This window comes from Amphiura filiformis, chromosome 4 (genome assembly GCF_039555335.1).
Source record: "Amphiura filiformis chromosome 4, Afil_fr2py, whole genome shotgun sequence".
Taxonomy (NCBI): Eukaryota; Metazoa; Echinodermata; class Ophiuroidea; order Amphilepidida; family Amphiuridae; genus Amphiura; species Amphiura filiformis.
Genome location: NC_092631.1, coordinates 45032761 through 45049556, shown reverse-complemented (window position 1 = coordinate 45049556; position 16796 = coordinate 45032761). Strand labels below are relative to the sequence as shown.

At 34.5% G+C, this 16796-nt stretch overlaps 1 protein-coding gene across 4 annotated transcripts; it reads left to right on the top strand.

The window, feature by feature from the left end:
- The first annotated feature begins 302 nt into the window (after window positions 1-302).
- Window positions 303-14554, top strand: LOC140150924 (uncharacterized). Of its 4 annotated transcripts, none has more exons than XR_011858872.1 (8): window positions 366-626; window positions 2416-2682; window positions 4837-4961; window positions 6587-6699; window positions 7792-8016; window positions 8898-9102; window positions 10501-12551; window positions 12600-14554. XR_011858872.1 is itself a non-coding variant. In XM_072173080.1 (7 exons), the coding sequence occupies exons 2-7, from the start codon at window positions 2417-2419 to the stop codon at window positions 10719-10721; spliced, it is 1155 nt and encodes a 384-aa protein (XP_072029181.1). In that variant the 5' UTR covers window positions 303-359; window position 2416; the 3' UTR covers window positions 10722-14554. The 4 variants fall into 4 exon arrangements, 2 of the variants coding, with proteins under 2 accessions (XP_072029181.1, XP_072029180.1); XR_011858873.1 differs by having other exon boundaries at window positions 10501-13365; window positions 13670-14554; XM_072173080.1 differs by lacking the exon at window positions 366-626 and adding an exon at window positions 303-359 and having other exon boundaries at window positions 10501-14554.
- Window positions 14555-16796: the final 2242 nt, after the last annotated feature.

Below are 16796 nucleotides of genomic sequence, written 5' to 3'. Positions count from 1 at the left end.
GAAAAAAAATTAGTCCAGTTTCGCAAATTTTTGGTGATAAATAAATCCTTTGATTATTACTTACCATACTACAAGTCTATCAAAACGATGATTTTTTACCAGTTGTACAGAATGAAAACTACATATCAGAGTGACTTTAGCTCGATAATTGGATAAAGCAGGATGATCTAAGGACTGTTACTGTAAAATACCTTTTGAATTATGATTTTTTTTAAATAAAATACAAGCCATCTGACGGTGGAGCTTTAATCAAGCTGTACATATGACTAGGTTCACAGCTCACCCTTTCACCCTAATCACTCAACATAAACGCATTTCCCATCATGCCCCACGTGTGTGTATGTGCAAAATGGACGCAGGTAAAAGCATGATGAGCAATTATTATATCCACAGCATGGCGAACGATTCGGCTTCAGTTTGAAAGCTTATCAGCATGAGCAAAAATACGAGTTCGAAATAGAACAGGATTGTGATATATAGATAGTTTAATAATTTGTGACAGGTATATTTTAATGGGTGTCTTCTATATAAATGCGAAGGAGGTTACTTTTATAATCAACCGTGCACGGTAAAATGCAGTAAAATATGGAGAGGCTAGACGACAAGTGAGCATCTGTGAATAACAGGTATGTTAAATTCTCTGCTAAATTTCATCATCCATAAAATACATAAAAAATTATGATAAAGATATATTTTTAGTTATTAGCTTGGTTATAGAAATATGTGGTTCAGGGCATTTTAGATGTGTATTGTTCGCTATCATAGCAGTATTATTTTTTTTTCGAGCTTCTGACATTTTATCTATATATTGTACAATAGAATAGATTGGTAGAGAAAGGAAGATTTAAAAACAATAAACATCAGATATCCTATCCATTAAGCTTAACACTATGTATACAATGAAATGTAGAATAAAATTGACATTAACATATTGAAAATCGAGTAATCAAATAAAATAAATAAACAAAATTATGCATAGCCTAAAATCTACAGAAGGTTTATTTCAAGTTAGAAAATAACAATCTGCTGTTTTTGATGTATTAAAAAGTATAAGCCAGTTTATATTTATACAATGAAATGTAGAATAAAATTGATGACATTAACATTGAAAATCGAGTAATTAAATAAAATAAATAAATAAACAAAATTATGCATAGCCTCAGATCTACAGAAGGTTTTTTTCAAGTTAGAAAACAACAATCTGCTGTTTTTAATATATTAAAAGGTATAAGCCAGTGCTTCGAATAGTAAATACTTCAGTGGGACACGGATAAGGCATAAGTAATGCAGTAATATTACAAGGTGCCACACAGACTGCATTTGGGCTGACTAGATAACTTATGCACACATACAGCATCTTAACCTGATGAAGGATAAGGATATTAGCATCGCCATCTATTTGACTTGAAATACGGTGGAATGAACGCGATATATGTAACCGTATGTCCATAAATTAAAGACAAAAATACTTAAATTTATTTTCTGTTACTCTGTCAGCCAGATGGAATATACTTTATTTAATCCTACTTTTTTTTATTGTAAAATAACTTAAATATGCCGTTTTTCGGATTTCTTATATTTTTGAATTCTGTTTTTAAGAGTTAATTTCCAAAACCAGGTTAGTCTATGTGCTGTCTTGTAATACTTATTAATTTATTTACTTTATAATTAATGGATTTAATATTTGCAAGGTAAAATGTTGAAACTCAATTTCATTGTTGTGTTACAGAGCATATAATATAAAAATTGTCCATAAACAATTGTTTAATAAAATCATTATTTACTGACACAGACAATATGCACAAGGCAGTACATGATAATCCCTTCTTTTTAACATGTTTACTAAATAAACGCTACATCATAATATAATTTGTTAAAATTTTGAAAGCAAGTACATTAATAGTACTACAATATTTACCTCAAATAGGGTGACGCTCACTCGATGAACTTTTGAACCAGTGAGCCCCTGGCACTGGGCAGGGAACCTTTGTTCTTCTATCAAGGACTTTGTTTGCAATCATCGGACTGCTTTAATATTTTGGAAAACGGATCTTGGTTGCTTTATTATAACTTGCACTCATAATTACTATTTTTTTATGAATATTAAGGAACCTATTGACCGTGACATTTTTTCATCATGTTGAAGTTTAACCACAATAATGTTGAATTTGTTTGTAAAATTACGTGCGTATTTCTGATGCAATCGGGATTTCATCAGCATGGATAATTACAGCCTGCGTTTCAGTTACGTTTATCCAGAATCTTCTTATTAATATGCTGCATCACAGAGGAACCTTACCTTATTAATGCATGTATGTGTACATTTGTTTTGCTATTTACAGATATTAATAAATTTCCTAACAAACGAATTACTTTCAACTTTTTCTATAATTTTATTCATTGTATTTCCTTTAGAATGACTGTCAGGCCACCGGGTCAAGTGCCACTCCTCGGCCATGATTCTGCACCGCCACCTCCATCCTCTATGCCGGAGGGTCAAAATCCAATGGTGTCCATCACACCGCTAAGTGAGTTCGTATGGAATCCGCCTGAGTTCATACGATGCCGTGGAAGGGCTGGAGTAAACCGAGTGAGGTATAGTTTCGAGCTGCGTAATCCACAACAAGCAGTTTTATGCATTGACAAACCATGGGGCCAGTATTTTCCAGAGAACAGAGGAAGGTAAAATTAAATTATAATAACTCCTTGTGAAATATTAGAAAAGCTCCCAATATTTAGACGTCGCCTAAAGTTTAATATTGAAGTGTATGAAGTCAAAATAAACTATGTGTTGGTATTTTTATTATTATGTATCTTGAACATGTTGAATGGGGTGCAGAAACATAAAACTACATCACAATTGGCCTTGATTTTGATTATACTTTTTGACGCGTAAGGGTGAGGTAGGTGGGTTTGTTACTGTTGTGGGTTTGTGGGGGTATTATAATTTATGTAATGTGTTGTAGTATGTGTGCGACCTACAGACCGCAGAAGAATTAAGGTACCAGTCATGTTCACCTCTGTATATCTTAACAAAAGAAATATGTTTAGATTATAACAAACAACCAGTACCTGTACCCGCTAGTTCTTTTGTGCTTAGTGTACAAATTAATAGGGCATACAATGAAAACTTTTGATTTTGCATCTTCGTTGGGATTTTGGATCATTGTGTCTTTATTTCTTGACCGATTTCAACCAATAACGTTTTAATTCCGAGCTAAAAGTTGCAACTATTGCCTTCTGGCTCCAATTAAAATACATTTGTTGGATATACAGAGGTGAAAATAACTGGTACCGTAATTGTTTTAAAAGAGGCAATTGCGAAGCTTGTTAGCAGTAGGCTTATAATTTGCCGTCAATACTCTAGAATCTGTAATACTACGTCCTTACATATTAAAATACATTTTAATGCTAGTAGAATCTCTCGTGATTTTATTAAATAATGTATGAATTAAATTAAAACGTTAGTGACCAACCGACAAAACAGAGTATTGATTAAAGGCCCATTCAGTGATTTGCTCATCCGATCGATCATAAAAATCATCAAAATTCAGATTTTGGTACCTTTGTCATTGTCATGGATATGCTAACATAGCCTGGTTTAACCGAAAGCTGTATATTTATGACAAAATAAGGCATTTACATGAATCTGTAATTTATATACTGACAGTATCTAAATTAGCTACATGTATTTGAATGGGGCTTCAACTTCGTCAATACTGCTGTTTTTCTTTGTTTTGTTTTTTGTTTTTTTGTTGTTTTTTTGTCAAATTGTTCATTTCAAAAATACAAAGTGACAATTTGAATGTATCATCCTTCACTTTTAAGCAATTTATAAACACACATGATATCATAAAAAAACACCAAAAACTAATTACCCAAATGGGCTATTCCAGAAAATAAGTGCACACCCCCTATAGAGGAGTAAATTTTCAATCAAAGACATGTCTGGATTTCCAGGTCTGCTTTCTGAAAACGACTGGAATTCCAGTGGCAAATGTCACTTGAAAAAGCCTGGAAATCCAATTAAATGAAGGAAAAATCACGAAAATGTCCAAAATAAGCTCTCAAATTGAGGATTTCTGATTTTGAACTATTTTCTGCTGGATTTTTTCGCCTTTGGACACTTTAAAAGGCTGGATTTCCAACAGTCACAACTGGACAAAAAGTCCGGATATCCGAACTCCTCTATAGGGGGTGTGCATCTATTTTCTGGAAAAGCCCAATCAATGAATGAGCATTATTCCAAAACCATCAAAACGGTTGCTCGAATACCAAATTTAGGATATGCATTCAAAGCAGAATTTATTTTTGCGCTTTATGACACCTCATTGGTCAATGAGAGCTGAACATATTTCCTTCAATTGATACGGAATACAGGGCAATAGGATTTTGCTGCAACTTTCAACTCTTGGGTTACGTTCATTTATATACGCCACGGCATTGGGACCATTGCAACAAATGAGGTGTCATAGTGTGCAGAAATATATTCTGTTTCGACGGCATATTCTTAGTATACGAAAATCCGTTTTGGAAAAGGTGTTTATCTTTGAAGACCAGAGTAAAATAAATAGCTATAAATATAGATCTGTAAAAGCAATTTAACATTAACCAGCCAAAAACGATAACCCATGTGCATTGTATTTAAACAAACCGGGACCCCATACAATCACAATTTTTCTTGATGTACATGGTGCACTCATAATTATTTACTATAACAAGAAATCCTTCCAAGTTATTATTAATAATATTATTTTATAATTTTTGGCAGAGAATAACAAAGTAAACATTTGATCAAAACCTTGTGGCTTTAATTGTGTGTCTTTATCATTTCAGAGTCATGCATGTAGATACTGTTGAACAGTTTGAAGGGTTGACCAATATCCTGTTGTCGAGACCATTGATGTTCATTGTAGCTACATCATGTCCAGAAAGATTTGATACATTAGGACCTGTGCACAGTAAGTCAACAGTCATGATGTTATTTTATTATTATTATTATTATTATTATTATTATTATTATTATTATTATTATTATTATTATTATTATTATTATTATTATTATTATTATTATTATTATTATTATTATTACTAATTATTCGCACATCCTCGTCCAACAAATTAGAGAGCAGTGGTTATTCAACCGGCATAAAACAACGCGCGTGTTTACGCCAGAAGGGCTACCGTAGATTCATCCTTTTTAAACCTCATTTTAGCATTGTTTAGGGATACAAGTCTTGCCCCAGTATCATGAGTATCTTACTCGGAGGTACGACCGTCCATCGAAAATTACCGGGAGTGACGCCCACCATAGATTCCTACAGCAAAATCCCGTGATTTTCATTTTGCTCTTGTAAAATTATAGTTATCGAATTAGTCATTTCCTAGCATGAATTTCCAGGCGGCATAGGACACGCAACACGGACGTACGAGGCTGGCGAAGATACAGGGCTGACAGCCCCATTCACAATACACGGTTAGCGATTATAAATGGACAATCAACATACTTGCAGTGGGGTACTTTGCAGAACCCCAACGGTTTTAGAGTAAGATAATTTTGCTTTGACACCACATAACAAATTTAGAATTGTTTGTGAAGATTTCATGATTATGTGTTAATCCAATGGCGACGTCAAAATAGCGATATCGCATCCACCATCATCTGTGAATTTCCCAATTTTGCGAGGGCGCCCTCATATTATGACGTTAAAGTGACATAATGTCAGGAATATTAATTTTGTACTTACTTTTTTCCCGTGACCCAAATGTCATTAAAAAAATTATGTCGTGACTCACAGCAAAATCCAAATGTTGTAACCTTTTTAATCAGATGAGGCCGCGACCCACAGTTCCTTAACCGATGTGCCACTCTCTCTTATTTGGCATTGGTACATATTCTATAGGTTTATAGAATATTCATTACAATTTTTTTTTTTTGTTGGAATTGATGACAAATGGGACGATTTTTATCAACAAAAGGAGATTACTGATCTCCGGCAATCACAACATTATGCCTTATTGTTAGAAAAATAATCAAGCCCAAATAACATGATTTTATTCAAAACAACGTCATATTGACCATAAAAACGAATAAAACAGCCGGTTCTCAACACGCGATATTCAAAATTCCCGCGCCGAAATTGTCTAAGTACAATGACGTAATGGTTATTTGTCCTCAATTGTCATCAGTCTTCAATGTATTATTGGGACGTCGTTGCACTCGACAATTTCGGCGCCCGGGAATTTTTAATTTCGCGTGTTGAGAGAGGACTGTTTTAATTCGTTTTTATGGTCAATATGAGTTTGTTTAAAATAAAACCACATGATTTGTGCTTGATAATTAATTTTCTAACATATAAGGCATAATGTTGTGATTGCTGGGGTCATCCTTTAACTAAGTTTACTTTGAGATCAAATTAAAATATATTTCTCAATCCCTTATGACCAGATGATTATGCAAAACACCTGCTTCAACTGTTACCTTATCATTTATTGTTTAACACAGCCGCAACGTTTTAGAAGAATAATCAATGCCCATAATGCAGATGACTAATGACAACATTAAATATGTACATTATATTTTCAGGGGAATTCGTGGTTGTTGTGAACACAAATCATCCATCAATTCGGCAACAAATGAAAAAGATTTTCAAAGTAGGAATGAATGATTGTCGTCGAGATCGTAACTTTACAGTTGAGGTAGGTCTTTCTCTAGCCTCTTATAACAACTAAATCGCTGATGACATTTGCAAAATCGGGGCTACAACGTGTTTTAACAGTGATCCCGCCCATCAACTTTAAAATTATTTTTATTTACCGGCGTTTTATGTCTTTTAAGACTTCTTTTAAAAGGGAGGTGTTTATAATTGGATAATGACATTTTTTACGATCTAATATAAGGAATTTGACAACTTGTAAACAGGTTTGAATTTGTTCTCCTTTAAAAAAAAATTAAATTCATTTGGTGTTTAATTTATTTATTGTTATTTATTTTTTTGGGTCGGTCGGGTTACGCCAATCAAACAATTTTGTAGGCCTAATTCTGATCATACATAAATTGATACAGATGTAAACACTTACCTTAAGAAACAAAATCAACTTGGTAAGAAATGCATTTTTATTAATGAAATCCATCATTTCACAACTTCGCTATTTCAGTGATGCACTTTGAACGCACACAATATTGTTGTAAGGCTATTATGTGACCATTCACATCGAAACGCTCGTAATGTCGGCCCCTGATCAATTTTGTTTTCTTCCGTGTTTAGAAAATATATATCATAAGCTTATATATCATTTGACTTCAAACGATATCCAGAAGCGGAGTTATGGCTTGTTAAACTTTGCTCCTTCAGTAAAAAGGTACATTATTTTGGTGCTTCAATATATCTCTTTTTCTATATTGCTGGTATTATATATCATATGGTCATAATTGGCGGTCACTTCAAATCATCCCCAAGTCAACGAGGTTCAGGAATGTCCTCTCATTGTTAATTGTTGGTTAACCTACCACTTGAACAGGATTTAGCCAAAGCAAACAAAGACTATAGCTATTTACTATAAGTATAAGCTTATTATCCTCTTCAACAATAGGATTAAAGATTGGTATTTGACTGGACTGAAATGAGAAACTTGTAGGACAATTATTAGGAACATTTTGAATACAAGCTTTATGCACATTTTGGACTGTAACTCGAAATACAATTTGCCGACTTTACGAGCGGTTTGAGATGGATGGTCACATATAGTAGGTTATTACCCTTTTAACCTATTATTTCTATACTGATTCAGCTCGATTTCAACCCCGCAATTGAAGATGGATTACGAGTACTTATGGAGCATGCACATGACTATTGTTGGCAGTGTTGGACTGACTATCGCAGTGAAGCAGGGAATATAGTTATTACGAATTACAAGAGTGAAAGACGACGAATGTTCATGTGTCGGAACAAAAATGATTACTTCAGAGGTTGCATATGCCTTCCGTGCTGTTTGTTTTCTTGCCCATGTTATAGGGTAGGTACAAAATTAAACAATTAATAAAAGAACAATGAAGAATATGTTTAGTTGAAACAATTAATTACATAGGCAAGTTTCCCTTTCCACAAAATGTAAAGTATCCTTGCCCAAACAACGCCAGCAGACATTTTGGGACATTATTTGGGTTGAGTCCGGTAATCCTAAGGTGCGATAGTCATAAGGTCATAAGGACTAGCGAACCTTAGGAGTAGCGAATAGTTCCCCAAACCATAACGTTACCTCTGCCATCAACAATAGTTTCATTTTCACCGCAATTGTTTTCCATCACTTGTGTCTTCCCCTGTATTATCCTGCACTATCATTAGGCCGCGCTCATCACATGTGTCTGTGTACAGTTATTGATTGAATACAATACCGTATACCGCTCTTTTCAAAGAAACCAGTGTTACGGGTGTGAATAAAACATACAATGGACTCAGGATAAATTTCATGGAATTACGATGCTGGTCTTTATCCATATTCTTTAACTAGTGCAAGGCAAAAAATAGTGTAATCCAATTGCTATTGATTACATGTTTATTTGCTCCATTGTATTTACACTCACAAACCTCCTCTGGCAGTGAATGGATTATATCCAGCGGGACGTCACGAGGAGTCACCGTAGCGAAACCTCAAGTGACTTTGGTTTTTGCATAAATTGTTTGTCAAATTACGATAGTATCACTATGAGTATGCTACTGTTACTAATTCTGTATGATAAATTAATTATTACCTTCGTTTTGTCTTTAACAAAAAATACAAAGAACCCAATTAATGTTTTTAGGCACTCGTAAGCTAATGATAATGCATTTTACATGATTAAATTTAAAAAGTGGCAATGTTAACACTTTCATGATACCATTTTATCTTTCCGATAGATTAAACGAGGCATCGAGTGCCGAGACAGACGTGTGGCGATTAAAGCAAAAATGAGCTATTGGTTGCTTACTCCGGCCTCCTTACCAAGAGCAAACCCCCTCAGACATCTACGTAATACAATGACGTCCATCGTAGGCCGTTCAGGAGACGTTCAAATAGAACGCGCATGCTCACATAATCGCACAATAGGAGGAGTTGTAACCCGTAAGTTTTATCACGTTTTATTTCGTCCTGGTATTATTAGAGAGTTTGCGACATGCGGTTCAAAAGCACAAACCAAGTCTAGAGTATTATAGAAGATTACCTATTCAAAACCAATCCGTCAAGAATGTCTCTAGAAGTCGAAGTGGACGCGAAAATTTATAGTGAGCAGTAAATTATTAACGAAAATATGCCACTTTAAGAGCAATAGTTTCCACATTTCCTCATAGACTTCAAAATTACTTGTTATGTATAATCAAGTTAAAAGACCAATTATCGGAAATCTAATTTGGTTTGGGTAAAAATAGATATACATGTATGTGAAGTTGCCGTGGAAGTTGAAGTAAATTTCCAGACAGAACGGTAGTCAGTCGATGCCTATTGTTAAACAAGACCCACTCAGTTACTTAATTAGGCGCTTGAAACGATCGAATTCGGTGTTGCAATAAGCAACATTTTTAGCTTTTCACTTCATGATTAATATTTTCGTTCAAATGAAAAGCAATAATTTTCATTTCTTCGGTAAATGTCAGAAGAAAACTATAATGCTTGGTACTGTATATTTTTTTCAAACAGTGGCGTTAAACTTAAATTTAGGCTTCTAGTGTAAGATTTTCGACTTTCACAGGCTTTATTTCGCCCTGCGAGCTTTTTCTGGGGCCAACGTTTTTGCTTTTCAAAGTAACATAATTCGCTAACGAAAGATATTTCCCGTATTTCTAAAGCACATCATATAAAGCTATATGCCATAGTTTTATCAGAATCGCGAATGTACCCATGAATGGATGATCTTTCTTAAGCGAATTATATTAGTTTGAAACGCTAAAACATGAATTCCGAAAAAAGCTTGCGGCCCAGGATTTTTTTAAATGTATATCCAGGCACTATGTTTTTAACTGACATTACTGGAGGAAAAACATATTGCTTTATATTTGACCGAGAAAATTAATTTTATAGCAAAAAGGTGTCTGAATTGTGTTGATTTCAACATGTATCGATCAAAACTTTTAGCGCGACTATGCATAACAAAAGAAGCTGGTAACCACCGTTCTGAGTGTTTCGCAAACTCTCTATGACCAACCCAGACTGACAAATCGGACCACGAATGTAACATGTATTCAGTTTGTGTCTCTGCAGAATATATCAACGATAAAAAGATGGTTACAATAATGCATGAAAAAAATACTTCAAATGTAAACCAGGTTATGAGCTCTCTACTCCAAAAAATATACAACATTCGTCAAGATAAAATTTGATCTGATTAGAATATTTTACCCGGAATTGTACTCCTCATTTAGTAGCACTGAAATCTATAGAGAATACTATAATTATGGTCTTTTAACTGTAGCTTGTTGTTGCAATTTTTCTCATTGATTGAACGTTTACATTCGTATTACACAGGTTCATCACCAAGCACACAATCGGTAACGGTGGATCTAACACCGCCCCCACCCGACACAGAACCACCGACAATTGGCACTGGGCATCCATTAGAATCAGCGCCACCACCTCCAAATTATGAAGACATTATTGAACAGTTCGAGCCTTTGCCTCTTTTGACTAACTATGGAATCGGTGTGTTTGAACCAACAGCTTATGTCCCCGTCAGGACTGATGTGTAGTAAACGTAAGATATTGACGGCCATATAAGATACGCACAAGGTATAATATTGCAATATTTCCTAAGGAAATGAGTTTTTCGGGAACTGTTAGTTTAGATAGACATAAGAGTCCTAAAGGCTCAGCTGAATGTGAGAGAGTTGCAAACAATTCATAATCCTTACGCGCGTGTATCAAAGTAATTGTTATTTGTGATAGAGAAACGAAAGGTTCCAATTTGATAGGAATAATTGAAAATACTTTGTAAATTGCATCTCGGATTAGCAAATAGTCTTTTGCAGCACAGCAGCAGTCGCATTAGACATCCCCAATAAAGACCATAATTTATTAAGATGCTGCATTGCCGTGTTGCCTATACGACTTATCCTGTTGTGGTTTTCGAGTAAAAGTACATGGATAAGACATCTTCAACATCAGCTATATTAATGGGCCACAGGAGAAGACCGAGGAAACCTGGCAACATTTCTAATACTTGTTTTAGCATAGATGCTAATGCGTTTTTGGGTCCCTGTATTGTTACCAGATCTAAATGATGTTTCAGAGTTCCTCAAGAAGCAAAAACCAATCAGCTTTATACTTCAATGTGTATGATACATTAGCAAGCACGACCTACTGCATGCTAAACTTCTACAACTTATGGTGCAAATGTTTGTTCTGCAAACTTTATATTGTTATTATCGGAGTTATCGTTAAAAACGATCTATGTAATCCATTGAATTCCATCAACAAATAATATTTATTTTTAATAGAAATGCGTATTATGTAGAATTTTTGTTATATTCATATGCTAAATGGTTTAGCCAAATTTAGCTTGTTAATTGTTACCCTAACATCCATTTCAGTTCAGTACTAAATTTGAAGCGAATTTATTGCATGTGACATTTAAATTCATACATTGAATACATCTCGATATGTCTGATGTGCACGTTGCAATCCGATTCCTTAATTCGTTTAGCAAAAATATTCCAAATTTGAATTACGTTCTAAATATAACAGAACGTAATTCAACACAGTGTAATACACATAATCATGCATTACGCAAACGCAGAATCAGAATCAACTGAGATGTTGTGAGTAAGCTTTTTTCTTGGGTGTCTACTGAAAAATGTTATAAAAAGGGGATGCTAGGATCACAAAATACTCCTTGGAGCCAAAAAGAGTACTGCTCCTTTTATTTTGATGATTAATTATGGTTTACTTCATTGTAATTTATTTCATATGCCAGTATTCTAACTTTTTTTAAAAGATGTCTTTTTTTAATCATGTCAACATACTGTTGTAGCTTTCGATACCATATTATTTTGTAAACATATTCTATGTACTTGTAAAAAAAGTGTTTGATTCTTAAGAACCAGTGCCTATTTGAACAAATTCATTATTTTGTATTGTTTTATAATCAAACAAAATGTTTTATCACAGTGTTTTGAATGTATACAATTGAAAAAGTTTTGTTTTTTCTCCCTTTTCTATATCTAGTGGATTTTTTTGTCATTTACCGATAATGCATTTTGTTCGTTTCATGTGTTAGTATAGTTTTCGTCTCTGTACATGGGTTCTTATCTCGTTACAACCAGAGACAAATGTACCTATTTTACAGGTGAACCGACGTTGCGAATGAAACCTTTACTACTTAGGCATGTCATTCGGCAGTGTACTTCGGTTATATTTATAAAATAATGCGCTTTTATAAATACGCAAACAAAATAGACAATTTTGCTGCACAGTAGTCTCGTGTTGTTCCGCCTTTACAGTCAAACGTATAGGAAGACCACCCGCTATGTAGAAGGTCACTTCGAGACTTACTGCCTGCGAGCTGTTATGGCAGCGCGGAGGTAGTCACGTGCGTATTTAAAAAAGCGCATTTATAAATATAACCGAAGTACACTGTTGGGTCAGTAATGCCCGATTATGATTATGTCTAAGAGTTTGACCAGTAACCATCTACATCAAACAGTTTTAAATACTCTAACCCGGATATTTTCCCTTCAGATCATCACAATCCTCAGTCCCAACGTCGGTTCGTCTGTCAAATAAATAAACATGGTTGTCCATGCAAAATTAAATATTTTATGAGATTCACCATTCCCAGGTGAGTGCTAAAAACAATTGCTAATATTATAATAACACTATTTGAGTGAGTATATGTTTAACGGGAGTGTCACAAATTAAAAATTTTAATGTTAAAACTAACGTTAAAGGGTTAATAAAAGAGTTAAATGTTATTACTTTAACGGAATTATATGTTAACCCTAGAACTACGAAGGGGGTGTACAACCCCCGAAGATATCTTACTCGTCATAAAAAAAACACGCGTGTTTACGCCCAAACAACCTAAGCTAATCGTAGATTCATCCTTTGCGCTTAGCGATAAAATTGTTACCCCAGCACCTTACCCGGAGGTATGTCCTTTCCTTTTACATTTAGAAGACAATTACTTTTGTACATAGCCAGAATTTACTTTGGTACCAAAGCAGCCCCCCCCTTCGTAGTCCGTGTTACTAAATATGACTTCGTTTTATGGTTAAAAGGCGTTAAGGGTTTATTATTATTGTTAAACAAATGTTGCTCAAATAGTGTCATATGATTTGTTTTAGAGTGTAAGAGTACCCAGCAAACACAAAACGTTTTCGAGATCATTTCCAAAAGGTTATAACACGTCATTGAAGAGATTCATCAGGATTGTCTATATAAATTATTACTGGAGTTCTCTTAGCAAATCCAGGTACTCACAATTAGTAGTGACGTTTCGCAACCTTACTGGTTGGTTGCTTCTTCTTGACTGAGCTGTATCCAGTACAAGCACTTGCTGTCTTAGCTGCAGTGTTGCCAGTTGATTTTTCCTGGATAAGCTGGTTGTATGCATGACTGAGAAAATAAGCTGCGCCCCCCTCATTGTTCGTCACTACTAATTGTGTGTACCTGGATTTGCTAAGAGAACTCCAGTAATAAGGTTATAAAACGTTTTCATGACATTAAAAAACATTTTTCGATAACCTGCTGCAAATATTTTAACATAATGTTATTTAAGTGTTGACAAAATATTTGGCTAAAAACGTTTGCAAAAAATAGTTAACAATAACATTTTGAAATCATTTTATATTGTTGTAGTGTGTTTTCACACAAAACGTTTTTTTGTGTTTGCTGGGTATGCACAGTTTATGATACTTGATGCCCTTGCAAACCCGACATAGCATGTGCGCATAATGTCTAAAATTGAAAAGAAAAAAAGCATAATTGTGCACTGAGCTATTTTAATTCACAAATGTTATCTGATGAGACAGTATTTTAAAGACCATGATCCTGTTGTAGTTAATGATTCTTCGGTCAAGTAGCTTACAGCTATTCTCGTAAAATGAAAGAAAAAACAATTACTATCGTGAAGATCATGATGATATTGACAATTTTACTTACTACAAAGTTGGAACATGTGAACTCTAAACATCACAGATATGTCAAAAATTCGGGTTTGGAAAAATTAATGAATATGACTTTAAAAGAATGTATGTTATGGCAACACGTGTCTCGATTTATTAATTCAATGTAGACTGATGTAGTACGCTTACTTTTAACTTTTCATGACTAAACCAAAGTAACAAAACAATGTGAAACAGCAGTGAATAAATAATGCCATCAGGTTGTTATAACAATCAAACTTGCTCTGATATTATTTTCTGATATAATCATTTATGTGCAATAAAAGATATATATATACACACCTATTTTGCTTGACGAACACGCTTCTTTCAGTAAAGCATGTACATTGTCCCTGAAATATAAAATTAAATTAAACAAGGAAGACAGATGTGTATAGTCTTACCTTGAACCAACAGAGAAAGATTAATACTTTTGTTGTTGATTTCAAATAATATAAAATGCTGATCAACTCAAATCACGATTTTAATCTTCTCATTTCATAATCGTAATTCATTATCGTAATTTATAGATTCATAATTTTGGCAAATACCCAAACAGCTAGGAAAATCCATTACAAACCAAACTGCTAATAATTCATAATTCCTAAATTCATAATTTATGGCGGGAAAACCCTACATAATATATTGATTCTAATTGGACGACTTACCGTATGCGATTGAACAAGGTATGACAGACTACTATTGTCGAAAACAAATTTGCCCCCACCCCCGATGTCCAAAAAAGAAACAAAAAATACACGTCATTAACTCATTAGCTAAATTGTAAAGTGGTCACATTTTGAAGCTTGAGAGTACACAATTGGAATGTGTATGCCTTCGTGTACATTTTACCCCGGACCAAAGTACTTATGAACAGTCCCTAAGTGGAATTTACCCCACCAAAGTATATATGAACACCCCCTAAGTGAAATTTTAAACACAACCTAAAAGTGCCCTTCCGTATCTGGTTGGGATTTCAGAGGAGGGCGCTCTCTATTTGCACATGGAATTTACTCCAAGGAGCACAAGTGCGTCATTAGGCGAAACTTCAACGGTATTCGTTGGAAGATATACATGATTGAAATATATTGATTAACGAATACTTATTGAAAATATTCCACATCGAAAAAAATTATGCACCAGGCTGCTTTAATTGCAGCTTGATTTATGATTGTGGCTTTCTGGAAATTCAAAGAATTATAATTAACCCGATTAACCCGGGCAAGACCAAATATTTTTATTCAAAGATAGTATAAACATAGCTGTAAAGTCCGGGGGTAAAATGCCATCTGCTGGCTGGTAAGTAGATCATTGACATACATCATTTAGATTTTAAACATTTAGCATCTTTTAGTTGGTCATGGACAAATGTCCGTTGTCAGTCTTTCCTAAATGTGACGTGTCATGTCAAAATCAGACACTTTTGGGCAGGTTATAAATTTTGAGGTTTTACATATCTTAAATATAGAGATATTTTGCTCCATAACGCCATTTTCCCCAAAGAAATCGGACATTCCTAAGCGAAGATAATGATTCGTAAGTTATGGTATTATAAAATTGGAAATTGAGATATCGGCCTTTAAAAATATTATTGACAATGTTGAGAGTAGGAATTACCTTGAAAAATGTCTCAAAAAATACAAGATGCCAGTTATATTCCGGTCTGAAACTATCAGACAATATTTTTAACATTAATAACATCACGAATTCGCAACAAACCCAAATTGTGAAAAACTCACCCCGGGCAGATTTTTGGCTATTTCTCCATTTACGATCCTGCCCAAAAGTGTCTGCTTTTGACATGACACGTCACAAATATGGATGGATAAGGTGGATAAAGGCGGCTATCATATTACTTTGAATCAAAATAACTAAACATGGATTCCCGGTGTGTCCTACAGTCACGCGTTCATTCTCTTATTCCGTTTGATAAACACGTACTAGATATTCCTGTTATCGACATAAAGAGAACGATTTGTTGTGTTGTACAATTATTGTTATGTTTTATTGCCGGACGAATTTATAGTAATTGATATTGCTATCTCCTATAAAATGAGCCCATATCCAGGCAATGCTTGTGCCTTTCTATCCCACGAATTACTCCTTTTCTGATCCTTATTATCTTTGGTATTTCTTGCTGCTTTGGTGGAGATCTTCTCTGCTATTTTTCGCACAGTACAGGCGAATCATACACCCGGATCATGATGCATCGTCCAATGCAAAGGCGCGTTAGTGTAATCCAGTAGCGTAGCCAGCGGGGGGGTGTTAGGGAGAGCATAGTGCCCCTAATAAAAAGGAAAAAGTGTCCCTCTGACAATAAATCTGAGAAAATCTGGAGGGCAAAGGAATTGCAACATTACCCCAATTAAGCCTTTTGGGAAGCTCGAAGAGTCTTTTTCATAAACAAAACCGGCATATGTATTGTATGATATGCAACTCCATGTTTTGCCTATGCCCCCGAAATTTATTTTGCCAACCCTGACCAAGAAAGCTGGCTACGCCCCTGGACATAGGTTTGATGATATTCTCATATCCGATATTCATACGTATTAAGAGAAAAAGAAACTAGATGTGCTGTGGTCTTGTAAGACCACGAAGTCCAGCCGTGACCTTGAAATTATCTCTGATGACCTTAAAATGACTTTGGACAACATTTTCTTTTTA